This window comes from Centrocercus urophasianus, unplaced genomic scaffold (genome assembly GCF_019232065.1).
Source record: "Centrocercus urophasianus isolate 14NV4802_14NV808 unplaced genomic scaffold, USGS_Curo_1.0 seq_23, whole genome shotgun sequence".
NCBI classification, from domain to species: Eukaryota; Metazoa; Chordata; class Aves; order Galliformes; family Phasianidae; genus Centrocercus; species Centrocercus urophasianus.
This window is the reverse complement of record NW_024884789.1, coordinates 14,322,542-14,350,451: the sequence shown is the minus strand read 5'-3', so window position 1 is coordinate 14,350,451 and position 27,910 is coordinate 14,322,542. Positions and strand designations below refer to the sequence as shown.

Genomic DNA, 27,910 nt, shown 5'->3' with positions numbered 1-27,910 from the left:
GAACTTGACTCCTTGACTCCCTGTCCATATTTTTTACCCCTGCTCAGCACAATGCAGGCAGCTGTGAGGAGCCTTGAGCTGAAATTCAGGAATGCCATGTGCAGAGTTGCAAGGTTCATAAACTCGAGTCATCAGAAGATTCTGTTACACCAGGCTGACTAAATAAAATCAAAGAAAGCACGAATTGCAATTTCATGAGCTATGCTGTACCCTGAGTTAGCTTTGGGAAACTGAGATGCTCTGACTATTGCTGCTGCAGCTTGACAGTGCCAAGCGGGACGGCCTGTTATTCCTACAAATGATGTGGAGCACACGGTGCTTTGATCATGAATTCCAGTCCATTCTTTGATACTTGTTTCTACTTTGTTTTGACAAGAAAACTTTTTACAACTCACTTTTAAGAATGTTACTCTTTGTGAATAATAGGCAAGTAAGAAAAAGGCTCTGGAAAGATGATACTTCAGTAGTCACAAACGGATGTTTACTATTTGGTGCAGGGAATAGAGAACATCAGCACTGTACAGTTAAATACACAGTGCTGTCTGCATGCTTATAGAGGAACATTTGTGCATCACCTTTTCACTATAACCCTTCTGTTCTACTACTCAAGGCTGTAAATGCTATAAGAGAATAAAGTCAGCATTCTGGGCGAGGCAGCTCAAGCTTGTTCTCTTGCCATTTGGGAGAAGGAATTGGACACAAGGAGTCCGCACAAAAAGTAATGCAGAAGCTGGAAGAATTAGAGTTGATTATTTACTGACCACTGCTGGGTCAGTAGAGTTCTGTATGGCCGTAAGGAGCTGCATCTGTGTTTTATAATCAGAAGAGCCATGCACAAGCTTGACTTAGGAACTATATACTTACAGTATATAGTATAAATATAGGGACTGTATACTTAAGAAAAAAAAGTCTGATTTCAAAGTGAGAAACAGTTGTGCTGCAGTATTCTTGTTCTTACTGTGTTTGCACTTGAAATGGCAACAACTGCACTCATGTTTCTTCAGAAAGGGAATACCACAAAACTCTACAACTACTTAACTGAGAAAACAGTTAAATGATAACTTGCAAAGCTATCATTTGCAAATGAGAGTATAGCTCAATTCCTCCAAAGCATGCAAAGAAGAAAATCTGAGTTTATTACATCAGTTGTTGTGACATATTCATCTTTCTGTGATAAATTCAACTCAACATCTATGAAAGCAGATGTCTGTGTGTATGTGTGTGTATATATAATACATATATACATAAAACATACAGAAAAATGTAGCTTATACCAAATGTCTGTCTCCCTGATTGACCTACTGGATCTACTACATGCAGCAGTGACTGTATTCAGCTTACAACATTTATGTCTACTACAGAAATACACAGTGTAACCTGGATTCACCCAGGATTTTGTTACCTACTAGTTTTTTAATGAGAGGAAAGAATTTTTAAGCTCAGTGATTTTGTACATTCAAAAATAAGGGCTCTATAGCATACAAAGATTGAATTATCTTCTCATAAACAGTCTGTAAGGACACCAGTCAAGATGAGGATGAAAGAAGGATGAAAGAATGGTACTGCGAAGTTCCATGTTAGACTGAGAAAATGGAGAGTACTCAAATCTATGTTATTTTATCCTGTCAAGCACAGTGAAAGAGCTGTGACTTTTTAATTTTATTTTATTGATCCCTAAAGCTTCAAGGAATTAACAGCAACCTATCAAATAATGTCATTTTAAAGGATGGAAAAAGGATGTAGGTTTACAATCGCTTATTGTTACAGAGTTGATCCTGCCTTGATATGGTCAGTGATATTGTTTTCTCCAGAGGCAGCACTGCTCAAAAACTGATGTACAGAAATGCAGGAAAAAAAAAAAAAAGAAACAAAACAGTGAGTTCTACATGGCTTTCACCTGTATACAATGTTAGCAATGGAATCTAAAAATGAATAGCCCTTCGCCTTCTGGATCTTGTACTATGAGTCAGGTGAGAGCTTATACTGGCAGAGAAACAGCATGTTTGCTCAGTCCAAGCTCTTTAGCAGAAACTGTCAATTCCGTAAACTGAACTTACTTTGAGAAACAAAATGACAAAATGTTCTTTACTCCATTTAAAGCAAAACAAAACACTCCTTTGGAGACATCCTGAAACTTTGCTTAGAAGAAGCTGCTGCTGCCCACCTGTGCTTTGGCAAGCACAGGTTAGAAGCTGTTTCTCAATCCAGTTTTGTCTCTGCGTTATGTAAGGAGGGCTCCATAATTAGTACCTTAATAAGGTTCTTAATAAGGTGTCCGACAGTCATGTTCCTAAACACATTTCTTTGGTATGTTTCCCATTTTTATAAGTCTGGGACAGAGTTCACAGAAAAGTATTTGTGCCAATTGTTTTACAACCTTTACTTCATTGAGCACAGCAGTGACAACACTGATGGGATGCTCAACCATCTTATTCTCTGAAGTCATCTGTTAATTAAAACAGTTCCCCAGAAGTTGGACTCAAAAAGATGCTCACTTAAATCATGGCTGATTTGGTCAACGAGGTGATGCCATTAATAAAATTGTCCCACAGACTGAGAGGAGATGCCAACACAAGAAAATTGACTGAAGCTGGAAGGAGAATGTAGAAAATGGTTGGAAGTCTCCTTCAATATGTAAAAGTAATTACTGATCTTATTTGATGTATGTATATGCAGAGGAGATGCTAAGAAAGTTGTGGAATGAACCTTGAGTAGCATTACGTTCCCATAATATGCAGCTGTGTTCCCACTAGTAGCACAGCACTAGTAGCATATTCTTGCTTCTGCAAGTCTTTTGTATGTCGTGTTAGTGAGAAGAATTCAGTTATTTCCAAGAATGATTACAGTAGGAGAAAACGGAAGGTGCGGATGCTGTGCATCTCTGCATAAAGGAGAAAAACATCTATCTGTGAGTGGTGGCAGATAACTAATTCTCCAGGGTATCCAAGACATCCAGCTTTGTTCTGGCTGTGCTCTTAAAATTTCAAAAACCAACTTTGTAAATACACCCTGGGTTTGTTATACAATAAGATTAATATTTGCCAACATTCTATTGGCACTGCTCGTATGAACATACATATGCCAAATGGAAATTTCCATTGACTTAGAGGGGCTTTCAGTGCTCTGTTAATATTTTCACATGCATGCATAAAAGCTGCATACAATTCACATTGGTTTTCCAAAATATATCAATTGCCAAAACAAACAAAAACTGCCGAAGTAATCACATATTAATGCTACTCTGCTGTTCTGCTGGCATCAAAAGAAATCACAAATTTAAATTCGTTAACCCCCCCATAATACATAACAGGAATTAGTCAGTAGAATCTCTGTTCATGTTTGTTACAGTGGAATTCTAAGTTATGAAGCAAAGAATCTAGGAAAGCCCCATAGACACCATGAGGTTTTGCAAGAATCTATAAAGTCCGAGTCTTGCATATAAATTTGTACCAATGTAATTTCATTTACTTAACCCAAATTGCAAGACAAATATTTCTTGGAGTTGTTAACAAGCAGCTCACCATTGCAGACAATTGTGGCAGGAAATAAGACAGACTAGGCTGCCATGCTCTAACCCTTCTCAGCTGGTTCTGCTCTAAGGCCCACTAATGGAAATACAGCCATGTAGCTGAAGAAGAGTCAATGACTCTTTTTCAGCTGCTGTACCTCTGCTGGTCTTCCTCTGGAACCAAGTGCTTAGCATTTCTGCTCCAGTCCTTGAGCAGTTTTAGAACTACTGTCAGTGATAGTAAAGACCACATACCCAGCCTGCTCATTCTGCTCACATTTTGCTGAGTTGCTTTTGTTTGCTGCAGGACCAAAGCTGATGAAAAGCTGCCAAATGCATAGCAGCAATACAGTACTCTTCCATGAAATTTCTTTGGGTTCCTGTATTTCAAAAACTTAACTTATAACTGAATAGTGTTCCAGTCCGGAAAACACATAATGTGCAATAAATGTAAGATAGCTTATTGATCCACTGACTGCAGTGCCAACAGCCACTCCATCAGAAATACTTTGCCTGTAATTCCTGAGAACACTCCAAAAATGCTGTAACTGATTACAGAAAATCTTTCCCTTGCACCAAAGGTCGTTTCAGGATATGTGCACTTCAGTACCATTTGACTTGTGCCAAGTTCCTGGTAAGTAAATGTTTTTTGTTAGGGCTGCAAAAAAAGCTTCTGAGGTCTCTTTTTCCACCAGTAGTTACAAAGATGGAACTCTGAACTTTGAAAAACTTTTAAGTGGAGGCCATGTACGACCTGCTGAATCTGCAAGATGTGAAAAATACAGGATATGTGTGTCTGGCTTCAGTGCTTGAACTTGAATAACCTACGTTGTATAGCTTTGTTAAACTATACACAGCATGATAATGAGCTCACTGCCCACGTGGATCTACCTAATAAAAACCTACTTGGTAACAAAAGGATACCTCTGCAAATACTGCAGAATGGAGGCTTCAAAGACTATTCTGCATTAAAAGACTGTCCTGCAAGAGCAGAAAATTTTTGGCTCTGTCACCACTGATTTCCGAACAGCTGATCCAAGTCTGGTAGGTGGGGGAAAAAAATTGGAACATACTTAAGTTATAAAACAGAACTAGAAACCACATGTCCAATATAAACAAGTTCCAGGTTTGTGCTTTTGGACGTGCCATAGCCATGTTCTACCAGGCAATAACACAATGCAACACTTGTGTTTTGAATGGTTAAAGGCACCTTCTTTTCAGTTGAAACCTGACTGAGTTTAGTTCTTAATGAATTACAGTTTCACGAAAGATTTGTTTATACAGAACTTGTATGACATACAAATAGTTTCCAGTGTCCTGCAGAGAAGCACTGCACGTGCTACTGCACAGAAATCATCCACAGGTACTTCAGAACATTTTTTCCCTAAGGCTATAATTAATTTCTAATACAAGCACACTCCTCATGTGCAATTCTGGACTATCTGCAAGACTTAGATCTTTGGGATTTTTCTCTTAATTACCCTCTGCTCTCCTAACGTAAGATCCCAGGATGCATGCATTGGCAACTCGCTGCCAGAGCAGAACTTGTCTCAGCAAAATGTAATTTGCAAAGAATTATGGAAGTCACAAATTGCTTGGTTTTCTTTCTGTAGATTTTCTTTTCTGGTTTACTGACTGTGTTTCTGTGCAACATAACCCGACCATGTATCTCCTCGTCAGACTCAGTGCTCATTTGTCTTTTAAACAAATTGTCATCTTCCTCTTGCCGTCACTCAGCAAAAGCAAACAGAGAAAGGTTGGGGAAAAGTTTACAGAGAGAAAATATTTAGCTATGCTGATTACACCGCTTTCAAAGATAGTGATGAAGAGGGAGAAATAAGAGATTTTTCTTTGGTCGATCCTCTCTCCATCTCAGTTATGACAATGACATGAACAATTTTGCTTTAAAGGCTCATTACTCCAATACCTAACCTCTATCAGTTGTTATCAACAGCTTTATTTCTCCAATAAGGTAGGCAGAGAGACCTTCTCTTATGGTCCCAATTTCTGAAGTACTTGCTCAATTTTTTATTCTGCTCTTCAGTAATGCAAAATGGTCACTGCCTTCTACAGTCATTTCAGAGAGATTTTTTTGAAGGTGACAAGCAACTTCAGCTGTTAAATAGCAGACTTAATCATTACTCCGGTCTTCCTAAACAATTTATTTTTATCACACATCCTATATGCCAGAATTAATTGTTCTTCATATGTTCTGTCATGTCCTCTATAGTATTTCAAAAATGGTGGCAACAAGCTTCAGCATTTGGACTGGATGAAGAAATTCTTGACAAGATGTAGATGTTCAATGGATGTAGAACGATAATGGTGGGACACAGTGTTCTTTAGTTCTATGAACTTTATCGTATGTTTGCTCCCATTGCAAAATACTCTCATACATAGCTTTTGGTTTTTCTAAGTACATACTGTATTGTACATTGGATGGTGATAACCAGGCAAGTACAAATTCACCTCCTATTATTATTCTAAATGACCCAAAACATATATATCTCATAGATAACAGCTTTCAGACTATCCTGTTATTAACCATTCAGAAACTGATGAATGATTAATACCTTTGTAAAGACTGGAAAGGGTGCAGGGAAAGGAGAAGACTTCCATAGAAAATCTGTGTAACTGTCAGAAGATTTAGTGCTTTTTTTGTAGCTAATACTACTCAAGTGTGTGGCAAATGCAGCTGTCACCAATTGAATTCTCCACAGAATCAATTAAACCCAAACTCTTTTGCAGCTGAGTGGATTGAATCCTATTACTCAATCCTGAACTAGTGAGATAAATGGAGGGAGCAGCAGTAGTTCTGTCTTTTTTTCTGTCTGGCTACTTCTGAAAATGTAAGTCTTAAAATTCGCTTACTCTTTTATGGACTTTGTGTCCTGTACTTATTTTGAGAGATTTTAAGTTTAAAAGATGTAGAGCGTATGTACTGCTTATTTATTACCTTCAAAAAACACAAACCGTTTGGCTTAGAATCAACATGCTCAACTCGTATCTTTTTTGGAGTTGCACATTGGACTAAGGACTTCAGCAGGACTATTGATGAAGTTGTTTCATGTTTTCAACTACGCTTCTTTAGTGCAATTAAACTTTCTTACAAGAATTAAGAATGTTTCTCAAGAGTTGCAGAGCCTTTTCAGAAAAAAAAAATCAATCAAGGCTTTGCAGTTTTGTACTGTTTTGAAAATTAAAAGTTTATTAAGAGACAACTAAGAACATCAATTTTCTGTAAGGTTCACAAACAGGCAACCATACTAAACAAAGATAAGGGAGGATGCTTATGGTTTAGGCTGCAGGGCAATGTGTACTGTTTCATTCAAAGCTGAAGCTGTCTTGAGGCTATTGTTTGAGCTGGTTTCAAGGAATATCATTTGAGAGAAGTTTTTGCTAAGCTTGGTAAGGAGAGGAAATGGAAGGCAGTATAAGAAAGAGTATTATGGGGCAGAAAAAGCTTAGAGGTGCCCTGCAGCCATTTGATAAACTGAATGTATGCTAATGGTGGTGAGTTAGTCATGTAAAGCCAGCCAGCTAACCATCGACACAAGTGAAAAAAAACTGGAGGCCAAGCCACCAAAACTGAGATTGTGGAACAGCATCTAAATTTGCTTAGACTGTACTCCTGCTTGTGGGAAATCACTTCCAGTTTCTGTGGTGTCCCATTGAGAGTGAAGGCAGCTTCATGTTCAGTCTGGCATCCAGAGCTGCTAGCTTAGAAGATGGTCTGAACTAGTGGTACATAGCACTAGCTGGGTAACAGGAGGAATTGTGTCAAGTTTCTCATATTGCAGCCTTCTGTAAGGATATGTTTCTTTATCAACATTGCCTGCCTTCAGCTCATGCACATTTACCACCTTTTGCAGTCATTACATGTTTGCACAAAGGAAGCTAAAAGGGAACTTAAGCCAGAACCAGAATTAGTCCACTTTTTTCTAGATAAACTCGTAAGTTTCCAGTTATTGGGAGGTGCTAAAATGTAAGATACACCTTATTTTATTGGCGTGTGAACTTGCTCAACCTTATGCTTATTGCTCAGTTTCTTCACGAGCATTTCTGTGATGCCTTTTTTTAGGTGATTTAGATGCATTTTAAAGAAGTTGTGCCTAACTGCTGTGCTTTAATTTAATGTAGAACAAATCAGATTTACTAGAACTGAAAGTGAAAACCATCCTTCCTTTTAAAACACTATCTGTAGTTTATATCAAGGCTCCTTTGCAAACCTAAACACAGGTTGAATACCACCCTACTTTGTCCAGCCTAATTGTTTGCTGGCATATTACCCTTGTGAGAGTGTGGCCCAATTCATTTGTATGTCAGAAGACTGCTTTCGAATACCAAATATATTATGACTTTTCCCACCTTCACAGGTCTCAGTTATGAATTCATTAGAAAAATTCTTAGGGAAATGACTGAGAAGAAATGGTACGTAAGTTAAACGTTTTTTTTTTTTTTTTTTTTTTTCATATGGGTTCCTTAGTGTTGCCTTGAAATTGTGTTACTGCCTTAAAATAGTGTTACCTAAAAATTCCAATAGTGTTGCCTTAAAGTAAGGTAGCCTCTTTCCATGCCCAGGCAGCAATGGAGAAGTAAGCTATGACAGTTTAACAATACGACAGAGGAGCCACTGTTAAGTGACCTGTCCCACCAGACACACTTATCACAGTAGCACTTCAGACTGACACTGGTGGCTACTTCTCCTTAGCTCATACTAATTAGTGCAAACACATTCGCTTCTGGTTATTGAAAACCACCTCCTACATTCTGGCGTAGTGCTCAGTGAGCATTACTCGGACGTTCAGAAGGAAGTTTCACTGGAATAATTGAGCAATGCTGTATTTTGTGCTTTCTGTGCATGTATGATGAGGTACTAATGAGGATGGGTAAAAGCTTTAGAGGTCGCAGTGATTTGGGGGGAGCTGTAATATATAGAATTTTTGGGATTCTGTGTATTTGTATGCTGTATAATGCAGTGAGTCAATGCGCTCTATAACTTCTTTAAACACAAGAGTTGTGGATCATGTGCTATGAGGTTCTACCTTGAGATGGCTGTCAGGCTTTGCACTCTTTCTTCCCACTGAAGCATCAGAGATGCTAACTGGTAACCAGTGACTCCAGAGAATTTTCAAACCTGCCTAGTAAGCCAGCGCAGAAAACTTGGTTAAGAAAAAAACATTGTAATGTAAGTGCTTTGCCTGATTTTCCACAAGTACTTTCTGGTGAGGAATCTTCTCAGGAGTAAAGGGGATTTCTTAAACTGCTAGGCCAGTGGAATTTTTTATCAATGAGATCACTACAGCTTTAGACAGAGTGCTGCATCTGTGGAGCACAACACAGCTTCTGAGGTCCACGGGAACCTCAGTGGAAAAGAATCTGGACTTGACGTTACCCACTGATACTAAATATAACCTTCTGGTAAACATTAAATCTTCAAGGGCTTTGTGGCTGATGATCATGGTAAACTCCAGCACATCCAGTGAGTGGGTGGGGTGGAAAATATAAACATGAAAGGAAACCTAGGGGGATGGGGAAGGGTTTGCAGGCTGGCAGAGAGAATTGCAGACATCTTGGTGACCAGTGTTATCTGCCTGGTTCAAGGTTGTTTTTGTTAATAAAGATGAAGCATTCCAAAGGTTAAGCTAGCCTAACTTGCTGACATACAAAATACAAGACACTATGGATCACTCTAGCACATATAGCTTCACTCTAAAACACTTTAGTCCAAGCAATGACCTAAGGAAAAAAGGAAGATGCTGCCTCCTTTGTTGTTCTAGCTTTTCTTCCGTTAGAAATGGGTTAATTAGCATCCTATACACTGCTGTCTGCTTTGGCCACTTGAGCACTGAAATTGAGCTAGAACAATTGAAAGAATTCATATGAAACACCAAACAGCCCGAAAATAATGCCAGCTTTCAGTTTGTATGAATGTGGACTAGATTTAACTGAATAACACTTGAAAGTGTTGCCACGCCACGCCGTAACATCAGTGATATTGCTTGCCCTTCTTCCAGACATGAAGAGCAAAGCCTTTAATTTGTGAGCACAGTGGCTGACAAAGGCAAGCAAGTTTCTAAAGCTGTTCATAAACTACACTGTACAAATACCTCCAGCACTATCATTGGTATCTTCTAGCCTGCAGTACTTCAATTTGCCCCTAAATACCAGCTGGTCTAGTCATACAGCACATGGAAAATTTTCACTCCATAGCAGAAGCTTTTGGTTGGTGCTTAGTAATCAGGTTTGGGAGTTACTAGGGCAGCTGCTTAAAGTACATTTCACATTCTACTGGAGTGCTTGATCCACTGTCTGGTGGTGTGGCTAGCCACTATCCTACGCACGTGACAGATGGGTAGACCAATGTGTACATGTTTAGCTAGGTAAGTTTTTGGTTGCTGAAAAGCAGAGGAGACCCAAGGCCCATGTTCTAAACCAGTAGAACCCCATTATGTGTTTTGGAGTTCAACCAGTCTGTAAGTCACTGCATATTGTTAGCTTTTCCAAGCCTGTCACAGCTTACTTTAAGAAAAATAAATAAAAGCAGCACAAACACCTTGGGAAACACTAAAGACAAGTAAGAGGTGTTAAAGCCTTTAAAACTGAATCCAAACAGGGACAGACCTGTTGCCAGTGAGGAAGAAGACTTGGCAGCTTAGTTTAAAGCTTTCCACACAGACACTGGAGACACACAAAAAAAAAACAAAGAAGCTCTAGTTCCTGAGGGTCCTGCCACTCCCTGGGCAAAACCAGTCCTTTTCCTGCTTTTCCTCTAGCTCTCATACACATGTTCTCCTTCTCTCTCTGTGCCATTAGTTACAGCAATAACTAATTAAGCCCTACAGACCTGAAAAAAAAAAATAATACAGGAAATGAAGAGTTAAAAAAAAAACAACCCACACAACTGCGAGAACCTGGAGGCAAGCCAGCGTCCCCAAATGACTCTGCTCAGTGGCAGCCCAGAGCACTGCTCCCCCTACTCTGCTCCTCTCCCTGCAGGGTGGGCATGGCCCAGCCCTCCTCTTTAATCGGGGAGTTCCCCTAGGTATCCAGTTGGTTTGAGAACCCAGTAACGTTGCTGAGTTTATTCTTCACTTCTAGGGCAATGGCAAAGGCCAGAAATGAGAGCAAAAGAACTGAAAATAATGGAGACAATTCCATGCAAACACCTTTTCTGTCTAACTCCAAACAGGCAGAGAACAGTTGCACAGTGCAAAGCAGGGCAAGCTGCCCGGGGTGCCAGGAACACGCTGTTCCTTTGGCTGTGCTGCACAGGGAATTGTCCGTCCATATGCTCTCACTTGATGGGTCTTTATTCTCTCCCACGGAGCAAAACATATCCTCAGTTTAGCGTGGCTCTTGTTTTATACCAAGAAGGCAGCAGGAAAAGCTAGGTATACATGTAGAGGTCTGGTTGTGTGGGTGGGGCTGCCACTTCTAATTTATAATGGTTCAGGAGGTGTCTATCGTGTGGTTCTGATCTTTTTCTGAACATCAGAAGTAAACTGATCACAGACTTTAGTAAACTAATTTGTCTGAATAACTCAGTGGAACAGCTTGCACGAGCCTGCCTTCATCTGTGTGGTGCCTTGCCATAAGTGCTTTGCCCAGATCTCCAGCAGAGATTAATCTCCCCAGTTTCTGGTGCTCCCCATGTGAAGCAGGCCATCCTGCTCCCCACCACTAGGCAGAGGTATGAAGTATGGCATATCACGGGGCCCTTTTCAAGATAGTATTCCTAAGTGTTTCAATAGCTTCCATGGTGCTTGCAAGGCTTCAACTTTTTGTGTGAGCGTGACTCATACAACAGCAACAAAGAAGGGGTCAAATTCACCAAGAAGTGAACGCTGGTCAGAAAAAAGTTAGCGTTAGCGTTCAAATGTTTTGTTGTTGTTGTTGCTACTGAAATCAGCCCTCAAAAGCTTTTTTGAGGCCGCCCATGTCCCTCTGCACTTATGTTCAGTATCTCCTTGTGACTCATGTTTAGCCTTTCAACTGCCTTCTTGCCTGCTCTAGTTTCACAAAAATGCCTGCTAAAGAAAGAAACAAACACAGCCGTTTGGATGCCTCTAGAACATTTAATTTTAAAGTATTAAGGGTATTGATTCTTGTATGGGAAGCAATAAACAGGTATAAAGGCAGCGATGGGAGCACAAGGCAGGAAAAAGTAGGCGGGGGAGGGTAAGAAGCTTTGGAAAGGGAAGTAGAAGATGCACCGAAGAAGGCAGCTAGCAACTAAAAATTACAGCTTGGTAGGATCCACACAGACGACAAACGCTCCGTTCTCTGTGATATTAGGTAATAAAAAGGGCAACATAGCTTTGAACCAATGCCCAGTAAGGAGGGTTTATTCCCAGAGGACTTTTTTTTTTTTTTTTTTTTTTTTTTCGGTTGGTTAGTTTTTCCTAGCGTGAGTTCTGAAAGGTGAAAACATAATGGTGGCCAAATACAAGTTTTTTTGTTTGTTTTCCAACATTCATTTTAATTACCAAGCTGTAACAAATAAATCTCTGGCTGGATTGCAACTAACCTGTGTGGGTCCTTAGATGAGCTTTAAGATGGGAAGATTTGCCATAAACTTTTTCACACCCCACATAGTGGCATTTGTGCTTTTTCTGGGGTGATCCAGGGTCAGTCCAGCTTCTCCCGCGTTTGTTCTTTTGTCTTGGGCTTGGCTCAGTTACTGCAGCCAGGCTAGTAGGTGTGGTTGCTTTTCCTCCTCCACGCTTACTAGCCGAAGACACACTTTCTTCCCCAAACTCCTTAGGAGTGATAGAAATGTGTATTTTTTCTGTGATATCAAAGGTCTCTGTTTTTTCCCTTTTGAGAGCGGGTGAGTTTGGGACGTGCTGGTTCAGATCTGCTAAAATGCTGGCTACCACCATCAGCGACGATCCATTGTCCTTCCCAGTCTCTCTGACTTCCCACTTCTCCTCTCCATTCGACGAAGGACACATTGTGACATCAGGCTGGGGATCAGTCTCCCCTTTGGGACTATGGATAATAGCACGACTGGACATAGAAACAAGGCATTCTGCTGCAAAATGATCCACGTATGCTGCCGTTGCCATTTTTCATAAGTTCAAAAAGAAATCCAAACAGAAGAGGTGAGAAAAAGGCACTTTTCCTTCTGTTAAAAAAAAAAAAAAGGTTATGCAAGCAGACCCTTCCTTATTTCTGAAGATCTCTGTGGAGAAGTCCAGCCTGACCTAGCAGCCATCAAAAACGCACCCCGTTCGTGACGATCACGCCCAGCTTGTCCTTAGATCAAAAAAGCGCTGAAGTCCAATGGAAGAAGGAAAAGACGAGCAGATAGATCCCGGCACCGGCAGCCTGTTGCTTGGAGCGTGAATTAATGCTGCGTTTTCGAGCGCGTCACACGATAACGACGCGGCTTCCCCAGCCCCTGCATGGCGCGGTGACAGCGGAATAAGCTCTCCCCGTTATCGCTGCTCGGAGTGGCCCGGACCCCTGCGGGGCGTGGTCTGGGGAAACATCTGGCCCTGACGTCACCGCGAGGCCACATCCTGCGCCGATCAGGTTGGCGGCGCGCGGGGCCGAGCGCTCGGCGGCGCGCGGGCAGGGCAGGGCCGGGCGGCCGCCGCCCGCGGATGAAAGGAAGCGCCCGATTGGCTGCTGGTGCGCCGCGTGCCTCGAGCGACGGCCCGCCGCGGGAGCGTGCGGCAACCTCCGCCCTGCGCTGCGCGGGGGCGTCCGGCGGCGGGCGGGAAGGAGCGGGCAGCGCCCGGCAGGCAGCCGCCCTCGGGAGCCGGATGTTGGCGGGTCGGGGTGCGCCCTGCCGCTGCTTGAGCTGTAAGGGGCGATTTTACGTGCGCCGGGCTTCACCGTTGTGAAGTTGGAAGTGATGGAAGTGCCAGAAAAAAGGAGGGAGGTTGCACCGTTCGGGCTGCTGCCATGCAGATGGAGTTCGAGCGGGGACTGTAATGTGTTGCGACAGGTTTAACTGACTTGCACGGAATACACAGTACAAATCACCATCCTTTCTGTCAAAGCCCTCCTTGCTGTAGCACTGTGCTGCCTCTCAATTATTTAAAAGTTGCTTTATTATTATTATTATTATTATTATAATTATTATTATTATTCCCACCTCACAGAGGATGGCACAGCCAGTTTATAAAGATTAATGCTTGAATGAATAAATGGGCTGTGTGCGTAACTAACTAAAAAACTATATCTGAATTCAGAGCTGAGGGCTGTCAGTTTGTACTTATCTTTTGTTGGAACATGCTCTCTATAGACTAATGCTTGTGAAATTCTTGCCTGAAGTATAGATGGACCTTTTGTCTGAGACAGAGCCAGTCAGAAATCAGGAGGGCTCCTTTGGAAGCCTTTCTGGATGGAAAGTTTTGGAGTTCGAGGGGGTGTGGGAGGAAGGGAACATCTGTTACAAAAACTTGCATAGTTTTAGTGTTGAGTAAAAAGTTGGTTTCATGCACATGAAAATGCCTCATTCAGGAGCAATTGAATGTGCTACTGCTGTGCTTTATAGAAGCTGTGCTTTAGGTTCTCATGCAGCATTTCCCTCTGGGTCAGGCTCAATGAGTAACCCACGTTTACCACTGTCCTCAGTGTCTGCTCCCTTTGTAGTGCATCCTGTGGTGCTCTGCAGGACTTGAGTCACTGCAGCTCAGGGAGGAATAAGGCACTCTGCTGGTGCAGGAGGATGTGGTTTCGTGCTGAACTGAGCCAAATCATTCTGATGCAGGCATGTCATACCGTTTGTTCTGCTGAACATGTCTGTCTACAGGAAATGTTTACACATTTCCGACTAAAAAGGTTGATTTTGGAACTATTTATTCCTAAAGGAAAAAGTAGTTATGAAAAGAAAAAAAAAAAAAACAAAAAACGCATTTTAATAAAGAAAACAATTAATGAAGAGTTTTGAGTTTGAGCTCCTATTCCTCCACAAGGGAGGAGGGCTGCTGAAGTAGACCTGCCTGGCAGCTCTCTGGAATTAGCAGAAGATTCACAACACAAACCCCACAGCTCTCCTGCCATGAGGAACATGGGTCATTGTCAGAACAGTGAGGAAAGGATAGAGTTCAGGTCCTACCTGTTTCGCAAGGAATGTTACCAATAAATGGGCAGGTAAAGGGAGGCCTGGACATCCCAGTTGCCATCACCATCATCTCTGACCCAGCTTGCCAGGGTGTTTCTGCTTCACTCCAGTACCTCCATGTCCCTGTCCCATACAGCCCCTCAGCCCCTCTCCTATCACCTCCTCACTGCTGTCTCCTCTTGTGCTCTCCACAGCCTGTCCCAGCTGCATTGACCTTGAAGCAGCAGCTGCCACAAGAGCCTCCTATGGTCAAGAAGGGCTAGTGTAGCCCAGCACTCATCACAGGAGAGATGCTAGCTGGAGCTCTCCAGATTGTGGCAGCATCAGCTGGTGGCCATTTGGTGCCAGGAGGAGAGACCCCCTGGTGAGCCGGGAGGTGTGATTGGCTGCCCTGCTCTGGCGGGCTCCAGAAGGAGGTGGCAGCGGCCAATCGGGAAAGGCCTTACGTGCTGTGCGCGACTTTCTGCTGTGGAGAAGACTTCGGGCGCCATGTTGGTTTGGAAGCCTCCTTTGCCCCAGAGGGCTATCTGGGACAATATCCTGTGCTCCTTACAGCTCCTGTTCATTGCACGAGCAGATGGAGCACAGCTCACCACGTCCCAGGAGCCTGTGGCCAGAAGAGAGAGGTGCTGTGTGGTGTGACAGCATGACCCTCTGGCAGCAGCCGGATGATGAGGAGTAATGGCCGAACGCAGCTGCTGGCTGAGGAAGTCCTACCTTTCTTCTTTTAGCAGGTTTGTAGCTTCAAACCTTGTCCCGATAGCTGCTCCTGTTACATAGCCATGGCTGTCTTATGAACTTATTAGCCGTAATGCAGTCTGCAGTGGGCTCTCTGGTAGCTGTGCACGTTGAGGCAGAGCGGCTGCTGTGTGTGGAGCTGCGAGGCTGGCTGCGTGCTCAGGGCAGGTGGAGCAGGAGGTTTGTTTTTGTGAAAAGTTGCCCTTTTTTTTTCTTCTTCTTTTTTTTTTTTTTTTTGGATGAACTCTTTGGGTGTGCCTTCCCTCGTTTGGAAAAGAGCAATGTTGTGAAGGTTACTCACAACAGAGAGGCTTTTTAATCCGAGAAGAAACTTAGTCATGTTTGGAAGATGTGTGTAACCAGGGGGTGTGTGTTATTCCCTTGCTAAAGTGGGGCTGTGAATGAAAATGTGGCTCTGACTTGAGGATAGCTGTCAAGAAGAGAAAAAATTTCCCTTCTTGAACACTAGATATGAAAGTCACTGTCTCGTGGTGGGTGCAGGAGCAGGGTGTGGTGTGTTTGTCACATGGATGTGAAAATTCCAGCTGCTCAGTGAACTCGCCTGCAGTTTTTAAGGGCAGGATTACAAATGTTAGATGCTTCTGTGTGAAATAACAGCCTCTGTGCAAGTGGCAGTGGTGAGGAGTCCCTTTTGTAACACATTTCAGTCATTAGGTCAGTGGTGCAAGAAGGTCTTAAAGTTACCAGCCAGTATACTCTGCCTGTTTATGAACTCTTTTTTTTAAAAAGTTTTTATAATGATAATGTATTTTCCCAGCCATATGTCCATTTTTGTTATGTGGTGTGCATTTATTAGAGCAAGTGGAGAAGTGAATCCTAAATACAGCTCTGCTGAATATCCTGCAGCTGCTGACTTGTTCTCACCAAGTGATCTGAATTTTGAGAAATTTAACGAAAGTACACTCTATCTTCCTCTTTAGTTTTCTTTATTTGATGGTCCTTGATGTGCTTTCAGCTGTCCTGTAGACTGATGTGAGAATTTTTCCCTCTATTATGGTACTACTTTTCCACATACTGAAATAATTCAGCCTGGGCTTTGACAAAAACAAAAACAAAAACAAAAACATGTTTGTTTGGTTGTTTGTTTTTTTTTGTTTTTTTGTTTTTTTTTTTATACTTGGTGTTTTCTTAATAAATAAAGCTTTGTTTAGCTACAAATGCATAGGAGCAAAATAATTTTATATCAAATCTGCCCTGTTCTGCCACTCCCCAAATAGCTTGTTGTTTCAAATTACAAGAATTAGAAGCTGTGAAATGCTTTGTGAATTTAAACTAGCTTTATGAACTCTGTTAACAGAACTGTAAACAGAGTATAAGAAAGGACCTACACAAATGCTAGAACTGCTTTAAATCAGCTCATACTTAATTTTGCATGGCTGAAAAGAAAATTAGCTATGGCAAGATATTTTCTATAATGGTATAAGACCTATTACAAGGATGCTATAGCATTGCGTGCTTATGAGGGAAGTGGCAGTGAAAGTATGCAAAATGAGTGTGTGGGCAATTTGAGGTGGGAATGTTACAAGTGGGAACAAGTGGGAAAGATGACGAATTTTTTCTGAGAAAAATTTCCTATTCCCAAGAACGGAAAAGCATCTAAGCATTTGACATTAGAGCAGCAGATATCTGATCAGCGCTTTTCCTTCATGAGTTTACTCAAAAAAAAAAAAAAAAGATCTGCTTTCATATACTTTGGATCTATTGAGTCCCTTGCAAGAAGTGTAAACCACTGGAGTCCCATAGACTGCGGGGAGTTTGTTGCTTTACACTGCCACAGGAAGCTGTTCAGGAGACTGGGAAAAGTAGTAAAAGTCATGTAGTCCCTTTTCCCATTTCAGTTCCTACGCAGTAGTGATGAGATGAAAAGACCTAGTTTCATTTTATTTTGTCTGCATAAGTAGTTTCCTGTTGGCAAAAAGCAAAACAACACAAGCCTGGAAGAAACAGGAGAAGGAAAAAAAAAAAAAAAAAAGGGAACAGATTAAAATAGCAGATTTCTCTAGCTGTGTTCTTGTGGTACCCGAATTCAATTCAGTCGAATCCATCAGTGTTGAAAATTTTCCTGAAACTGCTTTTTCCAGAATGTTCCGTGTGACTTCCTGAGTAATTTGATGGCTTCTGTTGATGCACAGAAACTTCTTGATACTGTTTTCCTTCATTCCAAAACTGGACAGGTACAGCCTTAATTAGTGACGGCACACAAAGTAGCTGAGGACATTATTGGTGTGGCACAGATAATTAACAATTAGGAAAATAACTTATGAAGAAAAAATCACCTAAGAAGGATTTTGATTCTTTTGGAAGATGGCGTAAAAAATACTTCTGTATTTTACTAAAGCAATTTGTTTTCCCTTGTGTACAGTGGGAAAAGTAGTATGACGTAGATGTAAATAGATTATAGAATTCAGTATAGTGTTTTTAGTGTTTGTTTTTATTTACAGTAGCAGACCTTTGTGCCCAGTATGTCTATCACTAGCAATGCAAGAGGTAGGGAAATGAGGTCTTAACTGGACTCCCACTGGATTGAGTGAAGTAATACTACATAAAGTTTATCTATCTTCTAAGTGATAAAAGCTGAGAAACAAAGAGAAGCACAGCTGTCCTTTTCTGTATTGTGGTGTGAAATAATAATCTAGATGTTACAGATGTTCAGCAGTGATGCTGCATGCATTTAGTGGATTCCTTAGAACTCTTAGTGTGGCTGTCCACGTAATCATCACAGCTGCTATACGTGCAAATTACGCCTGCAGATTTCTAAGTGTCTGGACTGATTAGGGGCTGTAGGGTGGGGGAGGAGCTCGAGGGCTTTGAATTAATTTGTTTGTATATATTCTCCTCTTGAGAGGAGAAAGGCTTGGGGGGAGAACCCAGTGAAATCATTGCTGCTTGTACAGGAAAATATTTTATTCCAATGCTTTTTGTTTGGAATCCAACGTTAGTTCTTTTCCTTAATAACTTCCTCAGTTGTTATTTCTTAGATACCACAGATATGTTTTGAAATGTAAGACGCTTAATACCATTTTTCCCGCTTTGTTAGCCTTTTTGATTCTCCTTACAGGACTGGCAGTAGAACAAAGCAGGCCTTGCCTGTGGCTTTTCCAGATAGATCAATAAAGAGGTGCACATGGACACCTCTGGCTTTTCTCTTCATAGCTCATTTCTCTCACCTGGAAGCTGGCATCACTGCTGGAATCCAGGTGCCTCTTACTCACACAGGGCTTATATACTTGTGAGGTTCTGTGGCTTCTGGTAACTGCAATGGAAAGCCATGGGCCAGAAATAAAGCACTTTTTGTGACAAGCAAACTGAATGATAAAATGCAGTTTCTGCTTCAGCTGTCAGACATCAGATACAGCACAGGTCACAGATGACATCTGCTGCTGTTGTGCCCCTTTTTTCCACACAATTTCTGAGAGTTGTGACCAAGAAATATCATACCTGGGTCTGTGTGTGATTATTTCACAGCTACTTTTGTTTTGTTTTGGTTTGGTTTTTTTTGCAACCATGGAGCAGGCAAAAAGATATTTTCTAAGACAGCAGTCCTGTTGCTTGTAGTGTTGAGCAGGGAGTCCTATAAATTACTGAATGTTCCAAGCAGGCCTGTTCTGTAGTGCACCTGAGCTCCACAGTTCCTGTGTGAGTGTGCCTTGGTTCTTTGCTCCTACAGGCATGCCTTTCTGCTGTGTACGAACTCCTGAATTTGTGACCCACAAATAAGCATTCCTAGTTTTGCTTCTGAATTCCTTTTTCATCCTCCTTCCTTCATAAAGCTGCTTTTTATCATGCATCACCAGAGAGCAATTCAATGAGGGCAAAGTTGTATATGAGTGAATGAGTAATACATGGTGGCCAGTGTTTCTGAGAAATCCAATCATAATAACGCAGCAGCTGTACCAGTAAAGGGCCTTCTAATTGTTGGTGTAAAAACTTAAGAACATTGGGAAATACAACGTTTGTGCCATGAAAACTTCATAGAATTGAAAATGATGAAATCCAGTTCCCTTCTGGCACATATCTGTAAGGAATCAGGTTTAAAAAAAAAAAAGCCCCAAAAACTTATTTCAAATCAAATATCAAATTGAATTATATTATTATATTATTACTAAGGTTCAGTGCACAGGGGAAGGTGAAACATAAAATCTTGAATTACTTGATTTTCAGACTGCTCAGCAGGAGTCTGAGACTTGGTTCAGATTTTGCCACCAATAAAAGCAGTAAGTGATGAAGCTAATAGTCATGCACTGAGAATGATCATTCCCATTGGAATATTGCATGTTGCCACTTCTGCTAAGCATCTTTTCATTCAAAACCACAGAAAATTCTGGCAAATGTCACAAGGAAGCACTTGGATGAGTGAATTGATCTTGTAGTTTATTCAACAAATGTTGTGTAACATTTATTCATGTTTATGCTTGCAAGCTAGCAATTCATTGCAGGTGGAAATATCATTGCAAAATGCCCTGTTTTGAAGCAGATTAATGTCAGATCAACCTACTGAACTGGACAATGCTCAAAAATCAGTGTTTTATTTTCATAAAATCATTATGAAGTGATCTGAGCTTTGGTACAGCTCTCAGGCACCTGGTATGTATGTTTGCATTAGATTGCAAAATAAATTCAGGAGTAGAGGGGTCATGTTGTCTATTTCCTTTTTTCCAAATTGGGCTCCTGCAGGGAACAAAAGAAATTCTTTCATGTTGCCTAATGAGTTGGGAAAATACTGATAGCTGTGCATCCCAGTGGAGCAGGTGTGTGAAAATGGCTGCTTTCCTTGGCAAGCCATTATTTACTGTTTTATTTATTTCTCTTTGGTTTTATTTTTCCCTTTTGTTGAACTGTCTCATCTTAACCCATGAGGTTTCTCACCTCTGCCCTTCCAGTTCTGTCCCCCATCCTGCCAGGGGAAATTGAGTGAGCAGCTGTGTGTTGCGTAGCTGCCACCTGGGGTAATCAACAGCCCTTCTCCAGATTCTGTCTTCTGTGGGCTGTGTCTTAGTGCTCCATTTTGGCTGGTCCAGTCCAGGGCATTCCTTGACTCCTGCTCTGATGTAGATTTCTTGGCAACAATGGGATATTTGCCTGACTTGAGGTTTGTTTTTTGTTTTTTTTGTTTGGCACTAGTATCAGTTCTGCAGAGGAGATTTATCCAGCAGATAATCCTGCTCACAAAAGCTCACAGGGCCTGAGAAGCTAAGCCAACCTTTCTTTCCCATCTGTGAATGTGCGTTGCTTTGCTGCCATGTATTACTCTGAGCTGATTCATTGGATGCATTCACCTATGTTTTCATGCATGTACTAGCCTAAATGCAGTATTCATACAGTTCCTTCTGAACAGAAGCTATTTATGAAGTTGTGATCTGGTTTTCTTTCCTTTTATTATTGTTTATTGCCCATGTTTGCTCTGAGTCCAGACTGCCAGTACCAGACCTGTCTCTGGTGTATGTGTTCAGCACCTCAGCCATTGTGCTGGCGTCTCTTACCTTTGTGGTAGTACTATAATTTCTCTACATCTTCACAATAACTTTGATACCTACTGTAGCTGAAATACTAAGTCACAGCTTGCACCAGTGATTGAGCACCTGGTGGGAAGGCAGGACCAACTCAGGGGAGCTCAGGTGCATGCAATTCAATGCACCTGAGTGACTGGAAGGAGTGGAGCCAGGATCCACCCCTTCCCAACCTCAGTTAAAGGTTGGCAGTAGAGGTGAGGGTATCTCACTGGAGATCCCTGCCTACCTGAGGCCTTCTAAAGGTAGGCAGTTTTTGTTCCTTTTTTTCCCCTGTGTCTGTGGATGCTGCATTTGGGCTTGTTTTCACTTGCTGCAGCCTAGGGTTGTGTCACGATGCCATTATTGCTGTACTTTCCATCATGTTATGTGTAGCGTTATATAGCATTACAGCATTATGCCTGCCTGCTTCCTAAAGCCTGAATATCAGCCCTTCAGATGTCTACATTGTGGATTATTCTGACTGGGACAGAATGAGTTACTCCTTAGTGATTCATCTACTCCCAAACTAAATCTGTGCAGGAAGCTGGTGTCAATGAGAATGAGCCCAATGCTCTAGGATGAGAACTGAGACGCTGTTGTGTGTTTATGTGTTTGCAGAAATGCTCAGGTGTAGGGGATGGGTTTTGCTGACACCATTAAGTGGAACAAGCACAAGACACACCTTTTAGACAGTTCTTTTGTGATGCTCGGTGGCAACAGCATTGTTTAAAATGATAGTATTCTCTCCTCTCTGAGTTGGTTCCTGATGCAGAATGTCTACTGTATCTCTAAAGCAGAGAAGAGCAGTCATGGAAATAAATAATCAAAATACCAGGAGGCTCATTTGTAGTGTGAAATGCAGAAATGTTGAATCTCAGTAAGCGTTGTACAGAACCTAGAGATACTTCCAGGAAGCTCAAGAAGTGGGGTGATGTGCATTTCCTGTGACACTAGGAGCATAAGCTGTACTACCTGGCCATAATGGAGCTGACCCACTAATTTCCTTATCTCCCAATATGCCCCTTTGCAATCCTGTCAGTGCTGTTCATTTGTTAGAGCAATGGGGCAGACAGATGTCTTTTAAAGCTGGTAGTTTGTTTAGATACTAATGTGGTTTTGCTTACCCTAGACGCTCATTTTGTAAATTCCTGGTTGTAAGCTTTTCTGTTCAACCTAACAATAGTTTAACTTGTTCTAAAGAAGGGGTAAGTGCTACAATGAGCTGTGGGACAGCAATTCACTTTCGGAGCACCGGAACTGTTTCTCTCCCTGGAGCACACAGAAGAAGATTTCCTTGCTCGCTTCATGGTCCGCAGTGCTATAAACATCTGAAATCACGTAGTATCCTTGAGGAAGGGCTTACCACATCCAGTGATTATCCCAGGGGCTCGGGCTTAAATAGGCTTTGCCAGTATCAGGGAATGACTTGCCACAGTAAAGCTTTGTCCTTGGAGTTACCCCACGTGTTTTTGGCATTTGTCATTTAAGCTGATTGCGCTACCTTTAAGGAAGAGCAAGCCATTGCTGTAGGCCAGATTTACTGAAGAGCCTAATGGTGCAAATAGAATTGTAACATAAAGGCAAATCCTAAAACCTCTTTCCTTAAAGGATTAGTGTGATTGTTTCTCATAAACCTTTTTGCATACTGTCCTCTTTCTTATTCATCTGAAATCAATGCCACCTGGCATAAAAGTTTTCAAAGATTGCATCATATGAGGATGTGTCTTTGAGAAAGAAAGGATCTGGACCTCATGAGAAGACAGAAGAACCAATGTTGTCACCATACAAATTTTGCTCAAGGAAAAATGAATAAACATCCCGAACTGAAGTCCCAGAATCTCCTTGTGTAGTCTTTTTATTAGTTTTACTGTTGTTTTGTTTGATTGGTGGTGGTGGTTTTGCTAGAGACGCAAGTATGTTCAATCATTTCATGGCTGTTTCATACTGAATAGGTTTTGAGCTTGTTCTGTGAGTTCACAGAAATTGGACTCCACAACTTAAAATCAAGTAATTGCAAAGATGTGCCTTGAACACAGGTGATTAGCTAGAAGATTGGTTGCTTTCTGTGCTGATAGGAAACTGCAACAGAATTTTCCCCTACCACTCTAGACTAACATCCTAAGGAAATTATTTTTCCATATTTGTGGTGTATGTTGAACTGTCTGCCTATTTTGCTGCCAGTGGATATTTCACACAATGTAGTTTGCTGTTTAACAGTATTTATGTTTTGCTGGGGAGTTCCTCTTCATGTGCAAATTGCAGCTTGTTTTATTGGTTAGTTTCTTAATTCATGCAATAGTTTCCATTTCCTGAATGTAACCGCCATCAGAAAGCACCAGCAACATAGGGTTCTAATGCACAACTTGTGTTGCTGTAGGTTAATTGTGTAATCTGGAGTTTACTTTGAGGAAATGTTGAAGTTCCTGTTTGTTTGTTTAAGTTAGCTCTTCTGAGCATTTATTCTTCCTCTGAATCAACAATGTTCACTCAAGCATTCAAGGAAAGCAAACGTATGTGGGCTTACATAGAACTAACTAGAGTATTTTTAGAATATGAACAGTTTTCTGAGTGTATTAGTTGATTTACTCTTAATTTAATTCTTATTTACTTGAGTAATGAAGCTCACATTTGTTTTTTGCATTCATCAGTTCTCAAGAATTAAAATGCGGTGGTAAATGTGGTCTGGCTTAGATCAGCTAGGCGATTGGCTTCTGTTCTGTGCAGGTGAGTGGTGGAATACATTTGCTGGTGGGAATATTCATAGCCTGTCTGAGAAGCTTGATTTCCTTTGGTGGTTCGTGTATTTAAAAAATGGGAAAACCTTGGTCAGTGTGGAGATGAGTTCAGTGACATTCAGCATGCAATGTATATATACGAGTGTTGTTCTGAAAATAATGCCTCCTGTTTTATTCTGTTGGCCCATGATGCCACGGGCAGATGTTGGTGGGGCAGTAGAGGTTGAACCTTCCCACCAATATTCCGTTTCCTTTTATGTCTGCTGTGCGACAGGTGGCAGCGGAGGGATGGTCTGACAAAATGGCGTCTGATGTGGGAGTGTGAATGAAACAGGAGTATGGAATTAAATTCTTCCATGTTGGGAAAGCATTACACCAATTGACATTCGTGGGCACTTGCAGAACATTTATGGGGACCAACCAGTGGATGTGAGCACAGTGAGGCAGTGAGTGGTATGTTTTGACAGTGGTGACAGCAGGTCACTCCCTCTGGTGCAGATTTTTAGGAGTGCAGCATGCAGGCTCTTGTTCATTTCTGTCGAAAATGTATAACTAATGGTGGTGACTACACTGGAAAACTGTTTTGTAGCTGAGAATTTCTCTGTTTAATAGTGTTGCTGTGCTGTGTATCTGTACCAGGGGGGAGAAAAAAAAAAAAAAAGAGGAGGCATTACTTTTGAAGCAACCTATGCATATATAAAACATGCTGATAGTCTCCTGCATTTTGGGCAAGGTCTTGTCTCTAAATTCCATCTGGGCAATTACTGTGGGATCCATGCTGGAACCAGAAGGGATGAAAGCTGAACTGTATATTAGCAATCACCTTCCCTTTGCATGCATTCTGCAAGTAGCTCTTCTGCAAACTCTTTCTTGCAATCTCTTGCCAGATGCCTGCAGTGGAACTCCGAAGTGTCTCTGTTGTTAGTTCTTTCTGTATCTGTTTGGGAAGATGATTTTTTTTTTTTTTCCTTTAGTAAAATTTGCACTTATTTGAGGGATTTTACTGCGCTTTACTAAATAATGTCCAGACACTACAACAGTTGCTTGTCTAATAGAGTTATCTCCAATGAGGGTATTCTGTTTTTAGCCTCCTTGCTTACCAGAGGATGGCTTACTGTCATGAATGGGCCTGCAAGGCAGGTGTTAGCTAACTGCATGCGTTCATCTCAGCTGCCAGTGTTCTGCCCAGCTGAGCACATCAGGGTTCATCTGAACCATGGCTGTGGTCAGCAACAGCCCAGAACAAGGGATTGCTTGTCCCGCTGTGCTAACAACGAAACGCCACGGGGCAGTGCTGGCTGTTTAACTGTTCTTCATGATTTTGTGTAGCACAAATGCTGAACAGAGCACAGTGAATGAATGATGTAATGCATTTTCCAAGAAATATAGGAAAAAGAAAATAATAAATCTCTTCAGTGAGCGGGATGTTCTTTGGAGAACTAAGTAGGCCATACACAGCCTCTTTTCTGGTGCCACCTTTCTGACAATTGTGTAGTTATTCTGTAGTGAAGAATTGTGCCACAAAATAAAGGAAATAACATTATAATATAATCATATTCTGTTATTGAAGCTGTGCTTCTATCCTTCTTCCTATAACTGCATAGTTTTACAGTTACACTGCTGAAGGCTGATGCTTGCAACAGCAATCTTGTACAGGCAAAATAGGATGCAAGTTTAATTACCTCTTGCATTAATTAGTACACTGTCATGACAGCACTTGTTTATAAGTTAGAAATCCACATGTAATAACTCAGATTTTATTTTCATAGTGTGTGTTTTGAAAGTTGTAACTTGCAATGCCTTTCCAAAATAATAAAGGCAGTTCAGCTTGGAGTGTGATGGTGCTTAAGGCATGGAAATGTTTTGGTAAAAATATGAAATGTGACAATGCCATTGTTTGGGTAGAAGATTTTCATGTACGCGCAGTCTGGTTGGAACTCGCAGCACCAGGAAAGTGCAGATGGTACCTCTGTATTTCTAAGCAACTGCATAAAGAGAGGGTTGATGCCCTAGTTTGTCATCAAATAACAGGTTTTCTTTGGGCTATGGGATTTCTCAGGTGAGAAACCCATCAGATCAGAAAGCAGCAAGCATGATGATGCTGAGGCAACTAATAGCAGACCTTTAGTAAAAGGGCAGGTCAGCTGTGGTTTTTCTCTAGGCAAAAGGAAGCCCAGGAGCACTGTCTGTGTGTGTTTCAAGAGATGTAGTAAATAAATGGCACAATCACAGGCAAAGCCTATGGAATATTTCTCAGAGAGCATTTGAGTGATAGAATGTAACACTGACTGGCATGCTCCATGTTGTAAATAGAAGTGCTTTGATGCCAGGAGAAGGAGGGCTGTTAAAACTGGACTTGTAAATTTAGCGTAAGCAAATGCTGTAGTTTACCTTGAAGGAATAATTTTACTACACAGTTTGTGCAGTATGGAGAATAGGGAAGGTGTGCAGTTTTGCATTCTGTTACAAGTTTTGCATTTCTGTTGCAAACTGTTACGTGTCTCTGCTCTGACTTCCTGCCACCCTAGAGTAAGCTTGCCATGTACTTTTCCTTCGTTCTCCAATTGTCTTTTATCTGTATGCCTCTGCCCTTTTTGCTTAACTCTGTTTAATTAAGGCATGATATCTATTTACAGAGATGCATATTTCCAGAAAGTCATTGTAAAATCCATGGCTCTAGGGACAGAAGGACACTTACAGCACAATGGAGTGTTCACGTTCTTTTCCATCTATCTGTTGTATAGGACAGCCACAGATAACCCACTAACATGGTAAGACTACTTATTCTTGAATCAAGGTTTTGAGAAACCATTTCGGTAGTATCCAAGGACACATCTAACACTCCTGAATATCTTCTTTCTCCACCATGGTATATGATTAAGTGTTTGCAGGTCTTCACAACAGTGATGAGTTAACGTATGATGAATTAACATTTGTACTACATTTAGGTCTTTCTCAGCTCTTTCAAGTTATGCTGTTGTACAGTACTGTGGTCTCTTTTAAGAAATTACTCTCTTTTTCTTTAGCTGCATTTAGCTAATATATTTCTATCTAATAGAGTTAACCAATATATTACTTTGCATTATTGCTCTACTTGAAAAGGTGCTGGGCTTTTTTTGGACAAGTTTTGGCTCTTATCTTGAATAAAGGTACTGCAAGGGCTGTTTCCAGCAGGAAGCATAGGATGTGTGATAGTGGAAGTAGTGCACTGCTGGCAATCCCTGGGGCTATGGGAAAGTCTGATCTGCTACAGATCTCACTGCTGAAATGATTAAGAGACACTGGGGTTTTCCAGTTCAGCAGGTGCTAAGGTACAGGTTGAAACAGGAGAGAAGGCAATAGAAAAGCTCTGTCTCATGAGCAGCTGAGTGTGACTGTGATGGCTGTGGAGGAAGAAGAGGAAGGGGTAAAAGCCTTTTTGGACTTCTGGTTAAGTGAGGACCAAGAACACCTTTGCTTTGCTTATTTCCAGTGAGAACTGATGTGTTTGGCAAGGGCTCAGAAAAGCTGATATCTTTTATTTCATCCACCTCCTGGGCATTGCCCTTCACTTAATTAATCTAGTAGCTCTCAAAGAGAGAAAAATGATCATCTCTCAGGGCAACAGAAGGGGAAGTTACGAGTTCTTGTTGCCATGGTACCTCCCCTGAGTATTTTAGGAAGCAAACACTATGGTGTTGAGATAAGCGAAGAACTGAGCGGTGGTGAGGAGCAAAGCTTACCATCCTCTGGTAGATGCTTGCTGTTTCTCTACAAAATCATGTGGATCACCATGTAGTCTTGAGTTGTTTTTTGACGATATTTCCTAGAAATTACAATTCAGTAATGATAACCTGTTCAGCCCTTGCTCTTGCAGTAGATGTGTGTTAATGAAGAGCCTTGGGGTGTGGTGTCCTGTGTGTTCCTTTGCAATCAATCATGTGTAACAGCTACCTAACAGCGTAACCTACACCTAACAGTGATAGTAACAAGGAGTAAAGCACATAACTGTTTCTGATGCAAGCAGAGGACAGACCACTAAGCTCCTCAGCTTGTACCTCTTTTTGAATGTTTTTCCTAGGGTTGAGAAATGCTCCTCCAAGAGATCATTGTCATTCAGATAAATGTAAGCATTTACAGAGAGAGCCTTGGAGTGAGGTGTTGAAATGAGCCAGCTTATCTGGAAGACTGACTGGACTGTTTAAAGCCATGTCATACAACCCTCAAGTTGTTATTTTGCAAAATTGCCTGTTCTAGGTGAATTTTAATGAGGGTTAATAAAGAGTTGTACTTCTGTTGCACATTATGTGTTTGAGAAAAAGGATTTGGCCACAATTGGTGATTCTAAGTCCACACATAA

At 41.4% G+C, this 27,910-nt stretch overlaps 1 protein-coding gene across 4 annotated transcripts in view; it reads right to left on the bottom strand.

The window, feature by feature from the left end:
- Positions 1–13,002, bottom strand: part of KLF13 (Kruppel like factor 13) — a 29,751-nt gene extending 16,749 nt beyond the window's left edge. For 3 of the 4 annotated variants that reach the window (XM_042824174.1, XM_042824175.1, XM_042824176.1), the window contains exon 1: positions 12,039–13,002. In XM_042824174.1, the coding sequence (XP_042680108.1) occupies positions 12,039–12,579 (541 nt within the window). In that variant the 5' untranslated portion in view covers positions 12,580–13,002. The remainder of the gene's footprint in view (positions 1–12,038) is intronic. The other variant, XM_042824177.1, reaches the window with a different exon arrangement.
- Between the last annotated feature and the right edge of the window lie 14,908 nt (positions 13,003–27,910).